Below are 24,449 nucleotides of genomic sequence, written 5' to 3'. Positions count from 1 at the left end.
TATGCATTTATAAATGTTACTTTCTAAAAATTGCATGATAGTTTAATGGAAGACTCGAACTTGTTTGGTGTGATTGTGAATGGTTGTTTATTTTTGTGCTCATTTAGATACCATACAATAAGATAAGTTCAGAGGTAGAAAAAGTTTTTTCTTTTTTGTATCATATGCGCTGCATTGATATCACACGTTTTAGCATATACACAAAAAGTAAACCACATAATAATCAGTTGATTTCAATGTCCAAGCATTGCCTTGGATGGGAAAGTTGCCCCTGCCAACATGGCCGCCACGTAGGCATGGCTGTGAGACGGGATGTTACAGCTTGTTTTTTTTTTTAATTGAAAATAACAAACCCCAGTCGTTCCTGTTGTGTCCATATATGTTTAACTATACATAGATATATGTTTTAAATAATAATGTAATATATAAATTAAAAAAATTATATTGCGCAATATCCGCTTCACCACTTGCGCTTTTTCCGGTGTGTAGTACGGTAATGGCGTCCGTTAGCAGGGTTTGTATTCCACCTTGTTTTCATGGAAATTCGATTGAATTTCTCAACCCTTACTGTGCTCATACTGCTGCCGATTGAATTTTATAATAATAATGTGTGTATTATGTTATTATATATATGTCCGTACTTGGTAATCGTTGTAATGATACGGCTTTGTGGCAATGTTATTATGCTAACGGTTGTGAGCTAACATGAAAATTCTCTGTTATTAAATGATCCACGATTGAATCGCATACTATTTTTTTGATTCATTAACTGTAAATGTGACTTCAGGAGACGAGTACACCCACTGAGGGGGAGCTGACGGAAACAATCGGGTCTTCGAAGAGAGAAGATAGACTACGGAAGTTCCGCGAGTTACATTTTAAACGGGTAGGAGGATTATCACTATTTAAGACTGTTGCAAAATTTGCATTGTGTCTCAATTGGTCATGCTTAGTGCTCATTTAAAACGGCTCTCTGGTATATATTTTCATCTGCCACTTCTCAGGGACCTCACAAGAAACATGCATTTTCTTACTCACAATAGTGTCCTGAAAATTGTTTTGCATCCTCTTCCACAGAATGAAGCACGCAAGCTCAATCACCAAGAAGTTGTCGAGGAGGATAAGAGGCTGAAGCTCCCCTCTAACTGGGAGGCTAAAAAAGCCAGACTGGAGTGGGAACTTTATGAAAATGAAAAGAAAAAGGTATGGAACACATGATCCTTAAAAGTGTAACTTCAGTCAGGTCAATCGATAATGGAAATCGACTGAAATCCATTGTGGTGGTGTTAAGAGTAGACATGAAATGATCAAGATGTGCTTTAACTGCACATTTTCATATTTTACTTGAGGGTGTTTACAACCAATCTTGCTGTAATGCTCTGTCAAAGTAAAACAATAATGAATGTTGTCTTGTGTGATCATAACAACCCACGCTGAAGATATCTATCTTCTAAACAAGTCTTTTTTCCTTGTTAGTAATTCAATTGGGGTCTGTTTTTTTTTTTTTAGGAATGTGCAGCCCGAGGGGAAGACTACCACCGAGTGAAACTTCTTGACATCACGGCTGGTGATGCAGAGCGGTGGGAGAGAAAGAAAAAGAAGAAGAATCCTGACATGGGATTTGCAGGTTGGGGGGCTAAATTGACTTCAAATCTTTGCAATTGTTTTCTTCCTCGATCAGTGATTCAAAAGACACTATTGAGTCATGAGGAAAATCTACACTGTCAACACTTTATAACCCCAAATTTCTCTCTGTCGCATCCAAACTCAGGTTATGCTGAGGCCCAATTTCGGCAGTACCAGAGGCTCACCAAGCAGATCAAACCAGACATGCAAAACTATGAGAAGCAACGAGAGGAATGGTGAGTAAATGTCAAATTTTTACATTTACGTATTAGTACAGTACTTGGAAATTGCCTCTGGCCATTCTGCTTTTTTGTTTCTCTGATAAAAAGACAGAGGAGAATGATATACGGGCACTTCTCTGCTTTTATAACCATATCTAGTCAAGCATAATCGATCCCGAGGATTTTGCTTGGCTTAATCATTTTAGCGTTCATCCCGTCACATGTGCACAAAGTACAGCTTATACATAAACGACTGGACCCCACTTTTGCCCTGGGGATAGTATAGTTTCATCCAAACTCTACACTGTAAAGAATTTCGACTCTGAATCTCTGGCAAGCACACGAAGGTCAAGGAAGTGCCTGCAGGCTTGTCTTGCCTTTAAATGTTGCTGCGTGCGCAAGCGTGAAGGATGCACCGACACATTTTGCCCCGGGCCGCGCTATCGTCTTTCAGCCCAATGACGGAGCTCACAAAGGCGGTATAGAGAAGCCCGTTCATGTATGCTAAATTGCTGATTTGCCATGCCTCAGTATTTCTAATTTATTTTTTCACTTACCCCGCAGTGGTGAGGACTTCCACCCCACATCCAATAGCTTGATCCACGGCACCCATGTGCCCTCTGAGCAGGGCATTGACCGCATGGTGGAAGATGTCGAGAAACAGTAAGTTCCGGTCAAAAGATGCCCTCCAACCCTTCCGGTTATTACTTTGATGCGAGCTGGAATAATGTGGAGGTTTTACTCCTGTTTAAAATAATAATAATAATAATTAAATCAATCCACAAAGAAATGATAAATTCCCTTAAATAACTTTAAATTAAGTAAGTTTAAATTTAGTATTTGCAGGTACGTTCGAATGGTGCATGGCAAAGATGTTTTTTTTTTCTTTTTTTGACATCATGTCTATTTGGTACATACGTTCACATTTGCGTGCATGCGGGCTAAGCCACGGTTATCGATAAAACAGCAAACACTTTGCCTGTAAATGAAAACCTTTGGTTATTTTAGCCATACCGTCAGCCGCTGATTACTTTGGTTAGCCACATACCCACGTCGAGCCTTTTCAAATTGCTGCAGACTGATGTGAGATTATACTTTCACAGAATTACTTTGAGACTTGTTTTGATGCTCGATTTGATCACACAAGCGTGCAAAACCACCCGACTGCCCCAAATGAGTAACAAGGCACGACTCTGAGAATGTTTGACACTCAACAAATTGTGTATAGAGACTGTTTGGAGGATATTGGCACATTATAGAAATTAGGTTGTATCAGAAGCAATCAAGTTCAACCCCTCATGCAAGGAGGTGATGGAGGTCAAAGGAACGAGTTGTGGTATCAACCACTAAGATGCCGTCTTCCCTGTTGCGCAGGATCGAAAAGCGCGCCAAGTATAGCCGACGAAGGGCCTACAACGACGACGCAGACATCGACTATATCAACGAGAGGAACGCCAAGTTCAACCAGAAGGCCGAACGCTATTACGGCAAATACACAGCGGAGATCAAGCAGAACCTGGAGAGAGGCACTGCTGTGTAAATTGCCCTTCAAAGTCATCAAATGGTGAAACGTGTATCCAGTAAATGTCATGTTTGTACAGTACAGTTTAAGAATACCGTTTGGAGTATTCTCACCCTTACTTTTAAATAAACCAGTCGGAGAACACAAGTTGGTTTTGTGTGTGTGTGTGCGTGCGGTCTTATGATAGTGACATTTTGAGCGTGAGAATTAACTACCGTCAAGATACATCCGACCTCGGGGTTTGTTGGCTGGCGAAGGCGCACTGATGAATGTGTTTGATGTAGGTGCAACAAGAGTGTAATTCAATTCATTATCTTGCACCCCATCTGTCTGAGCAACTTGCCCGAAGCAGCTACATGAGGAGAAGAGCCTTGTGACTGGCGAGATTAATGGCAGGCCATTCCCATCCCATGCACCCCACCAACTACTCTTACTTGTTCAAAGCTTTTACTCATGAGCACACAGTGCCCTCTACTGGGGCTCATTGAGTTATCCACTTTATTTTATTCCTAAAAAATGTTTAGTTTACGCACCTTTTCAGTTCATTTTATTTTCAAATTTTCTAAAATTAACCCTAAAATCTGAGCCATAACATCCTAATCCCATTAGACAACAAACTTGGAACTGTAAACCACTTGAAGGCCTTATTTTCTTTTAGAATTCTTGAGTGAGTTTAACGTGATCTTAATTTGATTTTTTTTTTCTTCACCTTAATGAACACTTGTGTTCTTCCGCTCAGCTTTTCAGGATGGCCGCTCTAAGCAGTGCATATATCCTACAGATCAACGATAGGATGTCACTTAAATTTATGAGTCAACAGGAGATGTTGGCACTAAATGAAAGCACATAGTACGTTCACTTCAGCCACTTGTGTTTCATAGTGTTGAAAAAAAAAGGACAGTTTCTTTTCATCAATAAATACTTTATTTGAAGAACATAGGTACATGACTAGGGGAATAAAATAATCCCACCTGAATGATTTCGTCACCTCTTCCAATTTAAATCTGAAAGAAAATGTCATGATGAAAAATGATTGCGCATATGTACAAATTATTTACAGTACATGCAGTATGGTCTCTCGGTTGCGCTCGATCCTAACGTGACTTCTTGCGCACTTGCTTGCGTGGCCTGGTAGACTGACTGGAGACGACTGGGACCCAGTGGCCATAGGGATTAGTGCTTTCATAGGTGTCCACTGCTATGGCTGTTACCTTAGGCTCAGGTGGCACCATTATGCTTGGTCTTGCCACACAATTCTGGGAAAAGAAAAGTAAACTTGTCAAATGTGTTCATCCCAAAAGACCTGCTTTAAAATGATGAATGCAACTGTGAACTTACATTGATGCTGAAAGTGATGGTTTTTGGTTTTGCGGCCATCTTTGGGCTGACGATGGTGGCCTCTGCTTCATCGCTCTGTTTTAGAAAGACAAGAGCACCACTAGTGAGCCTTGAGTAGAACACGTGTTGAACTTTTGCTTTGGCTTTTGACTGTCTAGACTCAAATCTAGCTTCTGACAATACTGTCATAGAAAGAAGCACTTGTACGGCAGAAAACCACATGCACATTTACTCTCACTGTTGTCACAGGCAACTCTTCAGCAGACGCCTCATGTACCAACTTATCTTTGGCATATGGAGACGACTTCTTCATCTGGTTCTAGATCTCTTGACAGGAATTGTCACTATAACGCACACGCCCACGCTCCATCAGCAAGTGGTGGATTCTGCTAAATAATGATGACCCATTTCAACTGCAAACCAGATACATTTGTCATGTCAACAGCACTGCCTTGTAGAACGCAGTGTATCGCTCCTCTAATTGGCTCATTATGTGTGGTTTTAATGACATTCATCCAGGTACAGAATACATAACGCAGTGTGTGCAGGACAAGAATCATCAACCTTTCACGCAAACTTATTGTCGTCACCCAAGTCACATGACAGCCTTTTATTCCCAGGTGCCGACGAGTGAAGACCACTGTCATGTTATCTATGAAGACAGGAATAAATACAGAAAGTATGTGCATTCCCTCAAGGTTCCAAAAGGTCAACACAAGACAGGAAATACATCACAAAACAGAGTCCTGTACCGATTGGATTGTCTTTCAAAAGTGTTGCCTTACACGTGCCAGCTGGGTGGTTGCTTTTGTTTCTAATTGTCAGTGTAGCTAATGTGAAAATGAGTCAGATGGTTCATTCAAATCACGATACTGATATAACTTTAGCTTTTCACAGCCCATTAAGATCTTTTTTTTAACTCATTTACTCTTACATTTGATAAGAAATTTTATATGGGGTTAATTTATGAACAAAAATATGTCTGTCCGATGCAATAAGTTTTCTTCAGAGGTTTGATATCTCAGACGCTCACACTGCGGGCATGATGACCAATAGGTTTGTTTTATTTGAATCCGGAAAAAAAAAGAAATCCATCTTTATGTACTGGTTCAAATGATCTGCTGTGGTAACATCACTTACACCGTTCACGGTTCTCTGACCAATCTAATCATGGTTGTGTGGTGCGTTTAGCAGGGCCGACACCCACCTGTGCTGTCTTTTCAGGGTGTGATCTCACCCTTGGCTCAAACTCTGGCAGCAACCTTTGTGGCTCCTCCAGCTCATCTGTCAGGATCGGTTTCACACTATCAGGAATCTCCAGTTTCTCCACTCCCAGCAGCTTCATGGCGTTGGTTTTCGCAGCTTTAAGAAGTTCTCTTTTATCTGAGGAAACATAAGTCAAGTTACAGTGATTGTGTATAATACGGTTATGGAGCTATTAACTCATTTTGCTTGTTCACATTACCTTCCAAGCTCAGGCTGATTGAACTTCCAGAATATCTTGATGGGCTTCTATAGGCTCTGGACTGTGATTTGGGAAACCTGTTAAGACGAGCCTGACTCTTGCTGCATCTCCCACCGGCAAATGAAGACCTGGAGTGAGATCTGGAAGTGGACCTTCGACGGTGCCCGTGATACCTGTCTAGTGAGGGCGAGCGACTATAGGATCGGGAGTGTGCCCTGTGCCGGCGTGCCGAGTGGCGGTGGCCCCGGCTGTGTCTTCGATGGCTACGACAGTGAGAATGTCTGTGGCAGCGAGGATGAGAGCGGGACCTGGAACGAGAGGAACTATTGCTGGATGATGAAGATCTGTGACGCCCCCTGTCACTGCCAGAAGATGGGGAAGGGCTGCTTTCATAACTATTTCTGGAGTAGTAGGATGAGGGGCTGCACTGATTAAATATCACGCTGGAGCCATCACTCTGATGAACCTGAGCCATTGCAAGGTGAGCGTCTTCTCCCTTGGCCATTGTCTTGCAGAAGCTGGGGGAGGAAAAAAAATGTGTTTATGAGCAAATCAATAGTTTCTCATGCTAAATTGCACAAAATTCGGAATTTCAGATGTTTTAGATGCGGATTCAGTGTTTGACCGTTGCAAATAGTTAAAATGTCTTCTTAGCCTTACGATTCATGGATTTGCAATGAACGTAGCTATTCTCCCTAATGAGGTCAGTTTTCCAAAATAGGTAAAAATTAACTATCAGGAGATAAAACTTAGAGAATATTAACTAAAACAAATCATGTTCGATCGATCAAAGGTACGCGATTTATTGCTTTGTTGTTTGCCTGCGCAGTCCGCTTGTGCGTTGTTGCGTAATCGAAACGTTCTGGAAAATTCCGGTTTAAGCAAGCTAGCATTAGCTGTAGCACATGGCGCGTTAACTTGTCCTCGACAGACGTTGGCTACTTGATTAAATACAAAGTCATTTGATTATATATTTTAAAAAATCATAAACAATATGCAATTATTACCTGTACAAATTAAAATCAGAGTAACAAAAAAAGGAACTTGAGGAACTTACCAGTTAAATCTGTCGCTTGAGTTGAAACCTGCAACGACTATAACCAAGGTATAGTCGCTTTTTATAAAGTAAAGTTTATGATTCTTATAAAGTAACTGAAGAAATCGGAGGTTGAATACCGTTTCTATTCAATGCAATTGACTAGTCTCGTCGACGTGCTGCAGAGAATGATTCCACCTAGTGGAAGCAACGAGTTTTTACTGTGCTTATGGAAATTTCCAATCACGTGACTCCCCTACGTGACGCCACCTCCTGGCGAAAGCGTTCAAAAGCCTTGTCATTCAAAATAAACAGCACGTCACTAAATGTTTTTGTCCCTTATACTTGAGAATGCGCAAGTTTATAAATATTCCAACAATACACACTGCCCTTTACGCTGAAATGACTGCAAGTCAATGCATCCGAGTTAAATTTATGTGATACGGTTGCGTAAATCACCCAAAAATGTGAGGAATGTGAATATAATAAGATATTTGGGATCGATTTCGACAAATTGCAAAGTAAATGTGCCATTAATCTTAGTCGATGGAAGTCTCGCGATAAAGCATCGTGTATGGCTGCCTCGCGATCTTTCCAGCGGTGGGCGTTATGTTTGCTGACGCTCCAAAGGTTATGTCACATCTCGCGATATTTTATACAACCTACTGAAATAGCTGCGCGAGCGCGTTACCTGCTCCTCAAACTCTTCTCCGAGCCCTGGATCCCACCTGTAATTGTACCGCAAAATTGTTCAGAGATGGATATTCTGACTGTTTTGCCCTCCCAATTTGGATATGTCATATTTACCTATCTTTATAGTTGGATTATGTTGGCTTATCTAGCTATGCAAGTTGGAGCAGCCAGGAAGAAGTATGGCGTGAAGGTAGTGTTTTTTTACTCATCAGACTACATATTTATTGGTTGTTGGTATTTGTTGGTCTTTTTTTTAAATTCCCTTGTTATTCTCCCCCTACAATAATCATGTATCACCTTTTGCACAGTATCCAACAATGTACAGTGACAAGGAGCAAGTGTTCAATTGTATCCAGAGAGCCCATCAGAACACTCTTGAGGTGTATCCCCAGTGGCTTGTTTTCCAGACCATTGCAGCCCTCGTCTATCCGGTGGGTTTTATTTTTGTTTATTTTCAAGATATTCGTCAGAATGTCTTCAACCTTGTCCAACTTCAGCCTCAAGGGATGGGCAGAAGTCTTATCTTTGCTCAATGAACTGATTGTAATGAAGCCAATTGCACTGTCGCAATGACGAAGCACATTTTCTGGATTGTAATCTTTTTTTTTTTGTTGATGGTTCCCTACCCTCAGTTATCAGCGTCAGTGTTGGGGGCCATTTGGGTGACCAGTCGGCTTTCCTATGCCTGGGGCTATTATACCGGAGGTAAGACTTGACAGTTGCTCTATGATTTAGCTTAAAGTTTATTCCTAAGGCCCACCCTGACAATTGGTGTGCCCAAATTTTTGAATAAGAAAGGAAAGTCCACTTATTTTGAAAAATTGTTAAAAGTTCAATTGTATTGTGTTATATTACTTCACCACACACAAAGTGAAATCAAGCCTTTATTTGTTTTAGGGTTACAAAGACACACCCAAAATCTATTGTTTCCTAAAATTTAAATATCATGACATAGTCTAAAATTGGCTGCCTGTATATTCTACAAGATACAAAATTATTATAAATCAAATGTAATTAAAAAAATGTCAATTTATGTGTTTCATTTCAGATCCTGCTAAGAGAATGAACGGTGCCTATGGCTACATCGGATACCTTGGAGTCATCGGTCTGTCCATATCTGTAGCCTTGCAGTTGCTTGGAGTTTTTTAAGATCCAAAACAAAGATTGCTGTCATCCTTTCCAGTGTGACTAAACATGCTCAATATAACAGTGGCATGTTTTGACACATATAATCCTTACATTCATTTGCAGCAATAGTTTCAGCAACTGTTGCTGAAATTACATTTCATAATCAATATGCATGTTCTTAAATTATGTCTGATATTCTCATTGATGTAAATGTAATCCAAGGTTGACTAATACCTTGAAAAATAAAGATTGTTGTCTGAAGTTCTCGTGACTCACATGACTTCTCAGACACAAAGCTGGCCAATATATCCACCAAAAGGAACAGATTATATCAGAGCGCACAAGAATCACTTTTGGGTCATATAGTCCGGCCACCGCTCAAACTAAAGTATAGATTATTTTAATGAGAGGATACCGATACACTACTAATCAGTAATGACAATAACTAATCATCACTTTAGTGGTTACAGTTTAAAACAGTTGAGCTTTTATTGTAAAATATAACCTTTCGCTTCAAAGCAACAAATTCCATTCTGTCCCACAATCCTTGAAGGCACCAATATCAATAGCTGCTTAGTGTTCTCGACGGTGTGGGCGAACTGCGCATGCGTATGACCGAGCTCTCGGAAGCAAAGTCGGCCTGATCCAAAGGGTCCACACATCAAAAATCGAAAATAAGAGGTACTTACTCAATTGAAAACGATTTTAATGTGTTTTACGATCACGGGTGTATATTATTTCCCGTGGCATTGTTGCTGTCGTGTAGGTTTTGTGATCGTTTTTAGCGACGTCTTGATGAGAAGGCACCTTAGAGGAAATGTTTGCTAGTATCAAAGCGACGAACAAAAGAATGCTACGACATAATACTGTTTATTTACATTCTCGAACCGACTACTTGCGACATGTAGTTATTAGTTTATGTCTTGTACATTTGTTATGATTTGTGTGGTAAAGAGTGGTTAATTTCTGTTTTACTATTTCGGTTCACGTAGTTAGTCCTTATTTCTAGCCAGAGTTGAGCATCATCATCATCATACAGCAGTTACGAACGAACGTCGCTTTTATATTATTTATTTATTTAATTTCACGTAAGACCATGATTTGTACACGGTTAAGCTAGGCGTTAAATTCAAAAGCATGTTTGCTTATTATTTAGTGAGTTGTTGACGTGAATGCTCCCTTCTCCAGAGTCATGTCGGGATTTCTGGACGGTGTTCGGTGCGGAGACTGCGACTGCAATGTGGACTGGGGGGAAAAAAGAAACACTGTCGCATCTATAGCTGCTGGTGTCCTGGTATTTCTCATTTTTATGCACCCTGTTTATATGTCCAGATTACTGTAGACTAATTAATGTTGATGCTGCTAGTTTAAAAGTGATTTTTTTTGTACGCTAGTACTTACCTCACCTTTCATCATTTTTGTTTTGATTATGTGCCATTGCAGTTCTTCACAGGTTGGTGGATCATCATTGATGCAGCCGTCAAGTATCCAGCTGATGAGGAGTTTTCTCATTCTTATCACACATGTGGAGTCATTGCTACAGTGGCTTTTCTGATGTAAGATTGACTTTACAAACACTTTCTAATTAGTCATATTTTAAAATTGGATAATGGATGTTTTTTCATGTAGGATAAACGCTGTGTCAAATGGCCAAGTCAGGGGTGACAGCTACAGTGAAGGCTGCATGGGGCAGACAGGTTTGTGCAGCTATTTCATTGGCACCAAAATGACATGCTTCAGTGGACTCATTAATTGGTTTGATGATAGTTTTCGTGTTCCAGCGCAACACGCACACAACAGTCAAGCCCAAACCCAGGCTTTCTTATCTCTCCTTGCAGGCTCTCGCGTGTGGCTCTTTATTGGGTTCATGCTGTCTTTTGGATCCCTCATTGCATCTATGTGGATCCTGTTTGGAGGTTTTGTAGTGCCTCGTAAGTAACTGTTTTGCAGTGTTGCATTTTTTTTAAAAAAAAGACAAAAACAAAGCAAAAAAAAACCACACAAGATCAATTTGGTCAATGTGATTAAAATAATTCTGATGTTTTTCTCTTCTTTCTTGCTCTCCTCAGAGAGTCCTATCGTCTACCCTGGGATTGCCGTTTTTTTCCAGAACGCATTCATTTTCTTTGCGTGAGTCAATAGGCCAAAGTGACTGTGCCGTGTATTTTGCAAAATAACTGACTTCAAGCTCTTCCTTTTTTTTTCAATTCAGGTCCCTGGTGTTCAAGTTTGGACGTACAGAGGATCTGTGGCAATAACTGACTCCAAGTGTGTCTGTTTGTCATTGTTATACACTGCTTACTTTATTATTTTTGAGACAGTATGCTTCAGGCTTCAGTGGTTACTACTCATCAATTTGTATGTAGCCTTTGTAGCGTTCAGGATTGACTTTTTTTAATTTATATTTGTGTTGCTGTTTTAAAAGGCTAAATCATAACCAAGCACAAATCATAAACTGATCCGCAGATTGACTGTTTTGAACTGTGGGACATTTTAAAATGTGTGTCTGCCCCCGTGCAGCTGTGAAGATGGTATATTATTACTTTTGTGTATAAGGTCCAATTAAGCCCTCTGTGGGTATGCGTACGCTCTCCCGTCATTTTTTTTCACAGTAACCCATCAGCAGTGATAAGAACACATTTTGTGATATGTAAAATAACTAAGGGAATGACCATGAAATACATTCTGACAAAACTCGCCATGTGAGATGATATCTTTATGAAATAACAGTGAGCTCTGAATCTTGTCATGCTGATTTATTGTAAAATGCTTTTCGTCTTGCGGATCCAAATTGAGGTCAACATTTTTCACAACTGTCTGGTAGATTTACTTAATATGTGCATCCATTTCTTACGTTTGTACAAGGGGGTCAGTTTCTGGCTACCATAGCAAAATTAAACAATCATCCTGAGCAGGAAATCTCTTTTGCATTTGTCACTCTTGTGTACACTTCCGAGGTCAGACTCCACAGATTACTTGCGAATTGCAAGATGCTCAAACTGCAAAACACAATTTTGTTTTTGAGGTTATAACATATATATGTGAAATATTTTTTATGAGAGCTTTCTTGAGAATATTGTTTTTTTTAAAAAAATGTTCTCTTACCTTCCAGAAAGTCTGATCATCAAAACATTTTTTATCTTGGGGTGGTCTCCAGATGTCCCACTTTAGTAGTACTCCTTTGAATGTATCCAGAGAGAGACACATAAGTGATGCTGCTTTATATTTCTTATTTGAATATTCCCATTGTGGATCAATGACCATGTTTTGCAGTCCTGCAAAATTCTACTTACCTGTCCTCTTAATTAATTGTACCTGTTATGATCCCCATGGTCAGGCTTACAGCTATGGTGATGAGTAGAACACAAATGTGAAATACAGCAAACCGGATCGCTCTGTAATTTGAAAGACCGCTCAGTCGCACAGTGGTGAGTATCAAAAGCTGTCCCTCTGACAAAACATTCTTACATTGTGCGATCATCACTCTGTTGAATCTGCAGGAGGAGGTGGATCAGCCATCCCAGAAGGCCCGGGAGTCCATGTATGCTCAGAACACGACAAGTGTCATGGCAACCAAAGGCAAACAGCATGTGCTTCTGGTTGGAAAGACGAGGTATGATACAGATTTAAAAAAACAAAACAATGTATTGATCAGTACCTTGAGGTATCGGAATCCAACGGTTGACACAGCAGCCGCGGCCAGTCCAATTGTCATGGCCTCCCACGGGTACCGGATCGCTGGCATGGAAACCCCGACAGCAACACCGCCCGCAAGTATGCATGACTGAAGATGGGTCTAATAATAGAGTGACCACATAAGTTTGATGCTTCTGAAGCTAATCGCTCCAAACCATCTCTTCAACGTACTGGGTTGATTTTTCCCTTTGGGCTGGAGAGCGAGGACACGGCAAAAGATCCTACAGCACTGACAGCCAGGGCCAGGTAGGTGCTGCACACAGCCCCCAACCTCCTCTCGGGAAAATTACGCTCCATGAGGATAGAGTTAAAACTGGGCCAAAACATCCACAGAAACAAAGTACCTATTGAACCGGAATGTTTAAAAGTTGTGAGAAAAGTGATAAACGGTGTTAATTCTGGCTACGCTAATCAAACAAGACAACCACACACCTAACATGGAGAATAATCCTGTTTTGCAGTCAAATTTCTCCTTTTCGAATCCCTGTTGTGATTCTTTCCGATAGAGAATCCACGTCAGCACAAGACCAAAGAAAGCTCCAAAGATATGAAGCACCAGGATGCAGTTCAAATGTTGTACCTACAACAACCATGTACTAAATTATTTCCAAAAAGGAGGATTCACCCATGATTTACTACGGTATGCTCTTTTTTTTTTTCTTCTTCTTCTTCAAATCGTCAACATCAAGTCTTTGAAACAAAAACTTTCTTACCGGTAGCAAAGTCTGCAGAAGCCACTCATTCAGGACGAAGCCAAATACCTCCATCAGGGCCATGATAGTTAGATGGACAGGATTTGTTTTTCCTTGCACAGCTCCAATTGAGATGAGAACTGAGGCTGTGCATATCTCAGCAACCACCAAGCTACATGTTAAAATGCCCATTATGTTTCTAATGACTTCAAGCAACTTGAAATGTGATACAGTACCTACTCAGGTTGATCCAAATCTTCCCTCTGTAATACCAGGACTCAAAGCCATTGAGTATGAGTGCCCATTGGATGGCAATGACACCTATAAGAAGGTTGAAGCCTGAACCACTGAAGCCATAGCGTACTAAAAAAGTGCTCAAGAAGCCAAAACCTAAAAAGACAATTACATTTAAATCCTGGAACGCTGCAAAAAAAAAAAAAAAGAATGTTTTACATTCTCATTTGTTAACTGGTGTATTTCATAAAATGTTACTCACCTGGATAGAAATTTCTGAATATAATCCCATTTCCATTGTTTTCAACCTCAACATAGAAATAATACACAGCAATAAAGCCTATCTGTAAGAAAAGCAAAAAAGGAGCCAAACGAGAGCGCAAACTTGGGGCGTACTTAGGAGCCATAATAGATTACTTTGCAACGACAGACGCATGCTTCACTCTTCTGATATGAAACGGGGGCACAGCCCTCTGTGCAGCTTTTTATCATCTACTGCATGAGCAAAGACAAAAAGTAAAAGCCTACTTCTGAAATTGCAATCCTGACAGAATTCATACATATTGGATGAAGTACCTGAATAAGTGAAAGTATCCAGATATTTTGGTCAATAATACATGTCAAGTTGTGTCAATTTCATATTAACATTATTTAATTTAATGTTATAGTGTCCCACAGACTGCAAAAAACACCAAATCATCAACAAGCAACATTAACAGCCAATTGTAAATAATGTAATAATAATAATTGTAAAATAATGCATATGCATACACACGCACGCACACACACACAATTAAAACAGAAATGTGGAACTCAATATGCGAAACTGAAATATATTGTCAGTTGATATGTACAGAAATGTGGAACTCCAGATGCAAATGTTAAATATGTTGATATGTATTGTCATAAAACATTCCAAATGATAGGAAAACGTCTTAACAAACCCCGCCTCCCCCATCATCTGATTGGCCAATGAGCAATACCCGATTTGTCCACAAACAACGTGATTGGTTAGCCGAGGAGACATTTCACACGCCACTGCTCCCTTGTCATGGCACAGGGGAAGTGATCGAGAGGTCGCCTCGCAACATAAATGGCTCGTCTCGGTATCCGTCAACGACTGAGGCCTCGGTGCATAGATTGATTGGATATTCACAACGTCTGCCAACGAGATACACGTAAAATACAGCGCGGCCAGGACACAGTGAGCCTGCGCTAAGAGCAAAAGAGGAGGTTCCCGAATAGAGTCCTTTATTTATTTCTTTGTTGCCAGTCGGGAAAATAATTACAGCGACACATTCTACAGCACTTCATTTTTTTCCCCGTTGCCCGTATACACTAGAAAACTGGATAAGATTACGGTGGTTGCTCGAAGGCCAAAGCCAAGTGGAGGAGGATGAAGCGGCGCAATGCGGACTGCAGCAAACTCCGACGGCCGGTAAAACGGAATCGAATCACCGAGGGCATATACGGCAGGTAACGTGGATGGAGGCTGACAGATGTGTTGTCCTCACCACATCAATTCGGACCACGCATTAAAAATGACAGCGGCTTTTATAGCTTCAAAATGTGCACGCTACCCAATGTTTATATTGATACAAATGCTGCTAGCTAGCCCGTTAACACAGCTAACTAGCTGCTATTGATAGCTGTAAATAGCATCTAGCTGGATGGTGCTAGCATGTAGCGCGAGGCCACACAGCAGCCTGTTTTGAACAACATAACAAAGCCGTCTTGCACAGTCACATTCATAGTTTAATACTAACTGCAGTTGACTTTATAAATAAGCCTTAATCGACACTGACAATTTGCTCAGGCCAGTTGACATCTGTCGACCATGGATAATTCATCAGCTTTGCTAACGTATTTTATATGGTCACTCGAAGGTTTGTGCACAATTAACTATGCGGGTCATATTTGCAAAATAAGACGTCATAAGGTGTCTATGCATTTAAAAGGTTTAGGTATGTCGCGATCATGCTCGATTGTTGTGTTAAAACTGCCTGGAAATTGACTACTACTTGGTCTCCACAGCCACACCTGACAGGTCCAACCTCTTTGGACTTTCTATAAATGAAGTGAGCCAAATGCTAAAGGGCAACAGTTACACACGTTTCAGGGCTTTGAAATATTGATAAAGTACTTGTTAATATCACTTTCACTGGGTTACACTTTTTGTGACTCAGCCAAGACTCTGCAAAATAAACTTTAGAAGCTATTTAGGAAACAGAATCATAAAGCATTAAAGTTTATGGCCATTTATCTCGTACACTTTCCAACTACAACTGGTACGATTCGCTTTAGACCAGTGATTCTATTGCCGGCAGGACCACGAGTAACTTCTGTTCTAAAAATAGCACAATGGTGATGGAACATTTTATTTCGTAGAAATGTAGTTGTCAAACCTTTCAAAATGTAAACACTCGCAGAGATGCATAGAAGTGAAATGTTGCACGTTGACAGTTATCTGATCCTACCATGTTAAATCATTGTTGATCAGATAAGGAATCATTAACATGGTCACTCTCTTTACATAGGTGAATATCAGTTATTATTGACAACTATTTGAACAACTGAAATATCTCCATCTTTGCAGCACTTTCCTGTACCTGAAGTTCCTGGTGGTGTGGGCATTGGTTCTACTAGCTGACTTTGTTTTGGAGTTCAGGTTTGAGTACCTCTGGCCGTTCTGGCTCTTCCTCCGGAGTGTGTACGACTCTTTTCGATACCAGGGGCTGGTGAGTTAATATTTATTAAACCTGTGTAAAGCTTGACTTTGTAAATCCCTAACTCGTCTTTCAAAATGTGCTATTTTGAAAGAGAAGCATAACGAAATGTATCGTAACCGCCTTTACTCTCGTCAACAGGCGTTCTCGGTATTCTTTGTGTTTGTGGCGCTTACTTCGGACTTCATTTGCCTCCTCTTCATCCCGGTGCAATGGCTGTTCTTTGCTGCCAGTACTTATGTGTGGGTGCAGTATGTCTGGCACACAGGTAACACCCACTCCTGTTTTTGTCCCCGAAAAATTGACATGTCAAGATAATGGCTTTTAAAAAAAATTGTCCTCAGAAAGAGGAGTCTGTCTCCCCACCGTGTCACTATGGATACTCTTCGTCTACATAGAGGCAGCCATCAGATTCAAAGACCTGAAGAACTTCCATGTAGACTTGTGTCGCCCATTTGCTGCACACTGGTGAGCCACTGTTGTGTTGTTGGTTTTGTTTTGCCAAATAGTTGCCATAAAGGTGCATTTTTGTATTCCTTTTGTAGCATTGGCTATCCAGTGGTGACGCTGGGCTTTGGTTTTAAGAGCTATGTAAGCTATAAGATGCGCCTGCGGAAACAGAAAGAGGTGCAGAAGGAGAATGAGTTTTACATGCAGCTCCTTCAGCAGGCTCTGCCTCCAGAGCAACAGATGCTCCAAAGGCAAGAACGAGAAGCAGAAGAAGGTATGATTCAATCGTGCATACTAGATCTTTTTTGCATTCTGTATGCCGTGTCCAAAACAGATCTCTTCAACTTTAGATAATGTACTATAACGGCGGCAAGCTGAGCATATTTTTTTGAGATGCTGAAATTACAAGGCTATGGACTTTTAAATCAAACAAGGCCTCGAAATGATTCATCAATTATCAAAATAATTAGTTTGATAATCAACCTCTAATAAACCTGACTGTTATCATATCATATGTGTCATTAACAAAGTTATTCTTACAGCCGCATCGAAAGGAATAGCTGAAGTGGACACGCCTCCAGTGACACAGAATGGCACCCCTGCCAATAAAAAGACCTCAGCGTCTTTGCCAGAGTTGGAGTATCGAGAAAAGGGAAAAGAGGGAAAAGGTGGCGGGGAGGCTAAAAAGCAGCAGCACAGCAGCAGCAGCAGCAGCAGCAACAACATCCTGCCATCATCAGTGGACTCTAAACTCCAAGAGATGGAGTATATGGAGAACCATGTGAACAGCAAAAGACTGACCACTGAACTGGGCAGCACAGAAAACTTGCTGCTCAAAGAGGACAATAATTCCTCCTGCTCATCCTCTTCCTCCTCCTGCTCCAAAAACTACAAAAACAGCAACGCCACGACGCTCAACTCATCTCCCCGTGGCCACAGCGCCACCAACGGCAGCGTGCCCTCCTCGACGCCGTCCTCGTCTTCCACTGGGAAGAACGAGAAGAAGCACAAGGTATCAGTGGGGAAGGGGACCTCGAGTGGCTCCAGCAGGGATCCTACAGACAACTGTATTCCCAACAATCAGTTGAGCAAGCCGGAAGCACTTGTTAGGTAAGCACACACGAGGCGAGTTCTGTGACTCATCCTCAGAGAGACCGAACAAAAAAAAAAAAAAAAAAGTGGCCAAACGATGCAATAAAGCCTTCAAAACTGTTTCAGCACATAGACCATAAGATTTATTGCCCAAGCATCAAAAGATGAGCCTTTTGTATTTTTTTGTAAGTAGAAACAACTACCACAAGATGGCACATTAAAGTGCATGGCCACCACTATTTATAAACAAACACTAATTTATTTGTTTTAGTTTTTTTTTTTTTTTTTTTTTCCTTTTTTTGAAACCTGCACGTGGCACAATAAATCATCAGTAAGAAGCTTGGTGAGAAGGATACAGCACTAATATGGTTCCTCTGCACAAGTAGGCACATGTTTGGATCAGACTTTTGCAAATCTGAATTGATTTAGAAAATTTAATGGAGTAAGATTAGACCGCTGTTGAGCACTTAGGCATCAACTGGACTCTCTGTACAGAGAACTGCTGACTATGACGCGAAGGCCATCGGAAAAATGGGTCGTGGCTTGCTTTGCCTGTATGACAGACCAAAAAAAACAAAGAAACATTAAGGTCACGGAATGGCCTCGCCAGTCACCAGACCTTAATCCTCTAGAAAAGGGAGCTGATACTTTGAGTTGCCATGCGACAGCTGTGGACCAAACTCAGCTTGGTTATGTTTGCAAACCTTTTAAAGTGACATGTTCAGAACACCACCACCACTTTGCTAGCTTATTCTAACTTGGTCACAAAAAAAATCTGGATAGAGGGTGTGTACTGTTGTTGCCTGCAAGTCTGCTTATGCTCTCATGTGGGACAGATTGGAGCAGGACGTTAAGAAGTTGAAGGCAGACCTGCAGGCAAGCCGGCAGATGGAACAAGACCTGCGCAGCCAGATTGGCTCACTTGGCAGTGCTGAGCGCTCAGTACGTACCGAGTTGGGTCAACTCCGTCAAGAGAACGAGCTGCTGCAGAACAAGTGAGTGTCTTTAGTCGTTGAGAAGGTCCCAATGAGGTCAGGCTCGGGTTTAGGGTCGTGACCAGAACTCGAGCCGCATATTTATTTGGCTGTGTGTGTGTGTGGAATTGTAGGCTCCATAATGCTGTCCAGGCAAAGCAAAAGGACAAGCAGGCTGTAGGTCAACTGGAGAAGAAACTCAAAGCTGAACAGGAAGCTCGCACCACAGCTGAGAAACAACTCGCAGATGAAAAGAAACGCAAAAAGCTCGAAGAGGCTACGGCAGCCAGGGCAGTAGCTCTCGCTGCTGCTTCCAGGTAAGCTCACCGTCCTAAATGTTCTTCCCCGGAAGCCGATGTTGAAATTTGGTGTCAAATGATGTCTTCCTGCTTTTCAGAGGAGAATGCACAGACTCACTGCGACGGCGAATCACAGAATTAGAATCAGAGTGCAAAAAACTAACCCTGGACAACAAGCTTAAGGAAGACCAAATCCGAGAGCTTGACTTGAAGGTCCAGGTAATACGTTTGTTTTATTTTCATTAACACACACTCTGGACAACCTTAAATTGTACTGTCCACAAACCGGCAGTAAATGATGTCGCCCTTAACTTGAACCGTGTCTCTGACCTTTCAGGAGCTTCACAAATACAAGGAGAATGAAAAAGACACAGAAGTGCTGATGTCGGCGCTGTCAGCCATGCAGGACAAGACCCAACACTTGGAGAACAGTCTTAGTGCGGAGACCAGGATCAAACTGGATCTCTTCTCTGCATTGGGAGATGCCAAGAGACAGCAAGAAATCGTGCAAGGTCTGTGGTTTGGAGGAGCGAGGGTGCTAGTAGTTGTTAGCATGACTTAGCATCACAATTCAGTCGAAGAGGTACAGGCTTAATAAATGCTGGCGCTGATGCACCGATTTACAAGAACGTCGTGTGAAGGCACTTTGTTTGCACCAGTTTGCCTAACTGTTGATTATCAATGTCTGTCCTCAGGTCAGATTCTCCAGAAAGATCAAGAAATAAAAGATTTGAAGCAAAAGATAGCCGAAGTGATGGCCGTCATGCCCAGCATCTCATACACGACCGACACCAGCAGCATGACCCCTGTGGCCCCCCACTACTCCTCCAAGTTTATGGACACTAGCCCCTCCGGCTTGGACCCCAATGCCTCAGTTTACCAGCCACTTAAAAAGTGACCGACCGTTTTGTTCTATCTCGCCCTCCAGTTTTCCTTTTTTTTTTTTTTTTGGTTTGGTTTTGTTTCCCCCGGGCCAGCATCTTTTCAATCTGCTCGGCATGTCTGCAGCTGAGAATGTTTTTCTTGGGTTCTCCCCCCCCTCCTCGCCAGGTCAGAAGGATGTTATATTGCGTGTAGGTAAAACAAAAGACAACAAAAAATTTAAAGCAGACACCACATCAACTAGGAAATCCCTTTTTTTTTTCCCTCCCCCCCATCAGTGTTTAGTGAAACCTCACAGATGTATCTCGGGTACATCTCAAGGATGTTGCTCTCCGTTCTCTAGTCCAACTCTTGGCCATGACTAAACTGCTATTTGGCCCTAGGGAATTATTTACGATTTGGGAGTAAGGCCACAACTAACGATTATTTTAATAATCGATTATTCTATTGATTATTTTGTTGATGAAATGAATTGGACAAATAATCATTTTAACTTATATCCCTTTATTAACCATTAGGACATCATTTCAAATTGACAGCGCAGAAGCTTAGGTTTCAGTTACATGTTTTGTCCATAACATGTCGGAATATAGGCAAAATTATTCATACATTTTCTCCTGAGTAAAAGTACATGTCTTGTTTCAATTAATAATTGCACCTCTGTTTCGGAGTATGACACAGCATTGCCCCAAAATATATTCCCACAGATTTCTTTTCATCTCAAGGTTGCAAGAAAGATCAGTGGAATGTAGTGCAACGTTAGCACAGATCCATATTTATTATTTTAATCCACAAACACTTAGCAGCGGATCTATGCTGCTATGGGGGTTGGCGGCAAATTGTTTTTAAGATGTGCCAGTCTTGTTTGTTTGCTCTTTTTTTTCCAAGACTCAAGATGGAAGTGTGGGAAAGCGCTATGTAAACAGAAAGAGACCAAAATAAAATAGCAGCGCCTCCTCCTTTAATTTAAAACCAAATCTAATTAAAATGTTCAGAAAAGCACTTCAAATCAAGGTTCCGGAATAAATTTGCAACATTTCTTTGTACTTCAGCATTTATAATGATACCGACCTTGAGTGAGGACCTACTGAGTTTCAAACGGAATGACAAGATTTAAGGATATAATTAGATTTTATGAACTGGCAACAATGAAATATCGATCCCAGGCTACGAACTGGCACAAATTTTGTCTTCTAGGTTCATTTGATTAATTTTCTGGACCAAGTTGTGAACACTTGAAGACAGACTGTTGTTTATATCAATTGATAAGGAAACCAAAATCCCCACTTGGCATGTTGATCTGCACATTGATTTTGGCCTCGTCACAAAGCCGATCCGCTAATTAACGCCATCAGTCCGCTTATCATTCTCAACTTCCAATTTTTGCACTCTAGAAAACACATTTGAAAGGGAAAAACGTCAAATGGACCACGCAGTGACACAGAGAGATTTGAAATGCCAAATCTTAATATTGCACTTATGAGTAACTGTTTAAATAATCCTCCACCTCCAGTTTACGTGCCATGAATGCAATTTGAATTTCTGTCATCGTGCATTCAAGAATGTATTGCAAATACATTGGCTGACACATTTGTCAAAAAGCGTATTGATTATTTGTTATTGCAGGTAGCAGGAGTGGTGACTTGTTTGGAATAGACGTGTAGTTGCCAGCAAAGGGACTCAGACATCTGATTTCTTCTCATGAATGTTAACAGTATTTGCAACTGGGGTTCCAAGCCGTTTTCTTAACTCCACATTCTGTTTTCACTGCAGCCAGCAAATGGCTGATAAGGTTTCGCCATCATCTGAAACCATCTTTGTTGTGTATGTGGTTTTCCCCCTTTCAGTATATGGAGGAGATTTTGGGGTGGGGGGGGGCTTGATTGCTGTCATTGGCTCTTGAAAAAAAAAAGTGTTGTGAAAAAAAAGTCTAGACAGTTGTTGGTCAACTGATTGTTGAAAGTATAGAAGTGTTTTGTTTTTTTGTTTTCTATGCCCAGTCACCGCTCTCCCCCATCCAGAGGTCTGACCTTGGCTGCGCTCTCGCTCTGTGAGGTTTACAAGGAATAAATGTTTTTGTTTTTTTCTTGCAGATTGATGGTCTCCAATTGTTTTCTTAAAATATGTGGATATGAGCCTTCGTATGGTGCAGTACAAGGTCACCGCCACACGGTGGCACTACATACAACAAGGTATATAGACACCAGCCTTTCACAAACAAAACTTAAAAGAACCATTCACAAAGAGCAAGTTTTCCTATTTCCCTGTTGCTGTTGTAACTCACGTTAAAAGGTTTATTTGAAAACCTTTCCAACACTGTTTTAAGATTGAAAAGTGCCAGTGCAAATCTTTTAAACACACATACACAATAAAATCATAGACATTTTCATGATTGATCACTCATGGGATGCTCTTGGAAGTGTTAAGGCAACACAATGCCAAAACATAAAAAGAAGCCTTGCTCAGCACAATGACGTGCCAAGTTTGCCAAGTGCTCCTGCTAAAGCTGTCTAGTGTTGGAACAAAAGAGGATCCCTCTAAAAAATGAATCATGCATAACAGCTACAGTCAAATGGATAAATATTGGTGCATCAAAACATGACTCATCTTTTTTGCTCTAAAAGTCCACCATGGATGGATCTAAAATGAAATGAGCATGATGTACTGCTGCAGACTCTGTTTTAATGTGTGGCTATTCATCCAAATCAAGTCAGCAATGCATTGCAAACCCAAACACCAATGTGTTTACGACGTTGTGTAAATCATGAATACAAACAGAACACAATGATTTGCAAATCCTGGGCAGGGGTGCAAATATTTATCATTTTGGATAGGATTCTCTTTTACAGTGTATCGTTTTTCCTCTCACTCTGAAAGCTTTTGAGTCCCCTAATAATGGCTATAAATAAGCACATCTATCCTGTTTTCAAACTGTGAAAACATAAAAGGTAGAATATTCTGTGGCAGAAGCCTAACCCACGAGACCAAAAGCAACGAGGCAAGCTTGTAGAAAGGCCCCATTCCCATTGACCTAAAAAAAATTCCTTTTCCACATTTTCATATTTTGCACACTGTGTAGAAAGCGTCATATAAATTCACCATATTTTGTCTTCCTTCATCTGATTACTTTGAACCTAATTCATCAATTACTAAAATGTCTCTAGTTCTTATACTTTAAGCAGCTTCATCATCATGACACTGCAACTTCCATCATACTAGACACTTTACTTTCATTTCTATTGTCTTTGTTGTTAATGCTACACTTTCAAAAGCTGAACACTTACTATCATTTAACAATTCCGTCTTTGCTATTGTTAGTAATGAAAGGAGCCATTGTTGAGATGTTATGCAATACTAGGCTGGCTATACATCCCTGGGGACTATTAGCGCGTGTCTCTTTTGTCTGTGAGCTTGTCAGCCTCTCAGAAATCCTGTCTTGCTGGATTTTTTTCACCCTCCACAGTGATTCCTTCTCTGATGTCAGTGGTGGGGAGTTACTAAGTGCAAATTCTTCACTAGGTTTCTGTTATTTTTCAGCCAACATGAGCCAAATATGCTCAAATACTTTAAAAACAATATGTATACATAGATCAAAGTGAAACCTTCTTTTTGAGTTTTGGATTATTAGATTTACAGTCCAATTTCATTTTAGTTCCTGTTAAAAACATTTCATTGTGTCTTACCTTTACTCAAGGATGAAGGCCATGTGATTCTCCCTTAGTCAAAACATGCTCCTGTAAGATTCCTCCTTTATTTGTTGATCTTCTAAAGAGATTATTGCTAGAAACCACAGTCTTCCTTGATCAATCCAATTCCTCATAATGATTGATTGATAGAACTTAATTCATCCCACAGCTGGGAAATTCACTTGTCACAGCAGCACATATGAGTGCCAAAATAAAAAAAAAAGGTGGGCCAAATAATTTGGTGATTTGGAATGACATGCAGCAAATTCTGAGTGAGTCCTCACTGTATGACGTCATGATGTGAGGGGCGGACCCTCTAGTCTAAAAAAACAAACAAAATCAAAAACCCACCCAGCTGTGCTGATGTTGGTGCATCAGATAAATTCTAAAATATTTCCAATACCTTCTGCAATGTGCTCTTTGCTCAAGTACAAGTCATTGCGGTTTGGTGCATTAAATGATCTTTTTCTATGTAATTTTGAGATGTCCTACTTTGTGAGCGGCAGTTGAATGCACCTCAAGTTTATCCCCGATTGTGATTACAGCGGAGGCGGGGTTTCAATGAACCAGGCTTCCATGTATAAAGAATAACCACCAAAATAACTCATAAACAATTAGGTTGCCGTTGTGCCAAAGATAATATGTAATTATAAAAATGATCCTATAATTAAGTATGGAAAGAATATATA

At 40.7% G+C, this 24,449-nt stretch overlaps 6 protein-coding genes across 7 annotated transcripts; 4 read left to right on the top strand and 2 right to left on the bottom strand.

Annotated features, from left to right (window-relative positions):
* Positions 1-376: 376 nt before the first annotated feature.
* syf2 (SYF2 pre-mRNA-splicing factor) lies at positions 377-3,516 on the top strand. Its single transcript, XM_088356372.1, has 7 exons — positions 377-514; positions 788-886; positions 1,078-1,203; positions 1,510-1,627; positions 1,772-1,862; positions 2,412-2,510; positions 3,222-3,516. Exons 1-7 carry the CDS (start codon positions 497-499, stop codon positions 3,385-3,387), a joined length of 717 nt encoding a protein of 238 aa, XP_088212498.1. The 5' UTR covers positions 377-496; the 3' UTR covers positions 3,388-3,516.
* Positions 3,517-4,270: 754 nt separating this feature from the next.
* Positions 4,271-7,418, bottom strand: rsrp1 (arginine/serine-rich protein 1). The gene is made up of 5 exons (XM_088356436.1): positions 7,230-7,418; positions 6,173-6,690; positions 5,915-6,090; positions 4,708-4,782; positions 4,271-4,625 (listed from the first exon to the last, which is right to left on the bottom strand). Exons 2-5 carry the CDS (start codon positions 6,675-6,677, stop codon positions 4,464-4,466), a joined length of 918 nt encoding a protein of 305 aa, XP_088212562.1. The 5' UTR covers positions 6,678-6,690; positions 7,230-7,418; the 3' UTR covers positions 4,271-4,463.
* Positions 7,419-7,589: 171 nt separating this feature from the next.
* mgst3b (microsomal glutathione S-transferase 3b) lies at positions 7,590-9,290 on the top strand. Its single transcript, XM_088356437.1, has 4 exons — positions 7,590-8,091; positions 8,210-8,332; positions 8,534-8,606; positions 8,950-9,290. The coding sequence occupies exons 1-4, from the start codon at positions 7,783-7,785 to the stop codon at positions 9,048-9,050; spliced, it is 606 nt and encodes a 201-aa protein (XP_088212563.1). The 5' UTR covers positions 7,590-7,782; the 3' UTR covers positions 9,051-9,290.
* Positions 9,291-9,547: 257 nt separating this feature from the next.
* Positions 9,548-11,948, top strand: tmem50a (transmembrane protein 50A). Its single transcript, XM_088356438.1, has 7 exons — positions 9,548-9,710; positions 10,218-10,323; positions 10,473-10,585; positions 10,659-10,726; positions 10,868-10,960; positions 11,099-11,159; positions 11,242-11,948. Exons 2-7 carry the CDS (start codon positions 10,222-10,224, stop codon positions 11,285-11,287), a joined length of 483 nt encoding a protein of 160 aa, XP_088212564.1. The 5' UTR covers positions 9,548-9,710; positions 10,218-10,221; the 3' UTR covers positions 11,288-11,948.
* Positions 11,771-23,711, bottom strand: rhd (Rh blood group, D antigen). 2 transcript variants are annotated; one of them, XM_088356431.1, is made up of 10 exons: positions 13,914-23,711; positions 13,654-13,840; positions 13,439-13,589; positions 13,158-13,305; positions 12,897-13,069; positions 12,688-12,825; positions 12,498-12,625; positions 12,345-12,424; positions 12,135-12,208; positions 11,771-12,028 (listed from the first exon to the last, which is right to left on the bottom strand). In XM_088356431.1, exons 1-10 carry the CDS (start codon positions 14,056-14,058, stop codon positions 12,002-12,004), a joined length of 1,251 nt encoding a protein of 416 aa, XP_088212557.1. In that variant the 5' UTR covers positions 14,059-23,711; the 3' UTR covers positions 11,771-12,001. The 2 variants fall into 2 exon arrangements, with proteins under 2 accessions (XP_088212557.1, XP_088212558.1); XM_088356432.1 differs by having other exon boundaries at positions 13,654-13,807.
* Positions 14,691-22,166, top strand: maco1b (macoilin 1b). Its single transcript, XM_088356430.1, has 11 exons — positions 14,691-15,127; positions 16,248-16,389; positions 16,519-16,645; positions 16,722-16,845; positions 16,923-17,101; positions 17,370-17,937; positions 18,756-18,914; positions 19,028-19,210; positions 19,291-19,411; positions 19,530-19,704; positions 19,888-22,166. Exons 1-11 carry the CDS (start codon positions 15,048-15,050, stop codon positions 20,088-20,090), a joined length of 2,061 nt encoding a protein of 686 aa, XP_088212556.1. The 5' UTR covers positions 14,691-15,047; the 3' UTR covers positions 20,091-22,166.
* Positions 23,712-24,449: the final 738 nt, after the last annotated feature.

The sequence above is a fragment of the Syngnathus floridae genome, chromosome 16, assembly GCF_059516105.1.
Source record: "Syngnathus floridae isolate MCC-2025c chromosome 16, RoL_Sflo_1.0, whole genome shotgun sequence".
Classification (NCBI taxonomy): domain Eukaryota; kingdom Metazoa; phylum Chordata; class Actinopteri; order Syngnathiformes; family Syngnathidae; genus Syngnathus; species Syngnathus floridae.
Note: the sequence above shows the minus strand (reverse complement) of the source record. Positions and strands in the feature narration are given on the sequence as shown.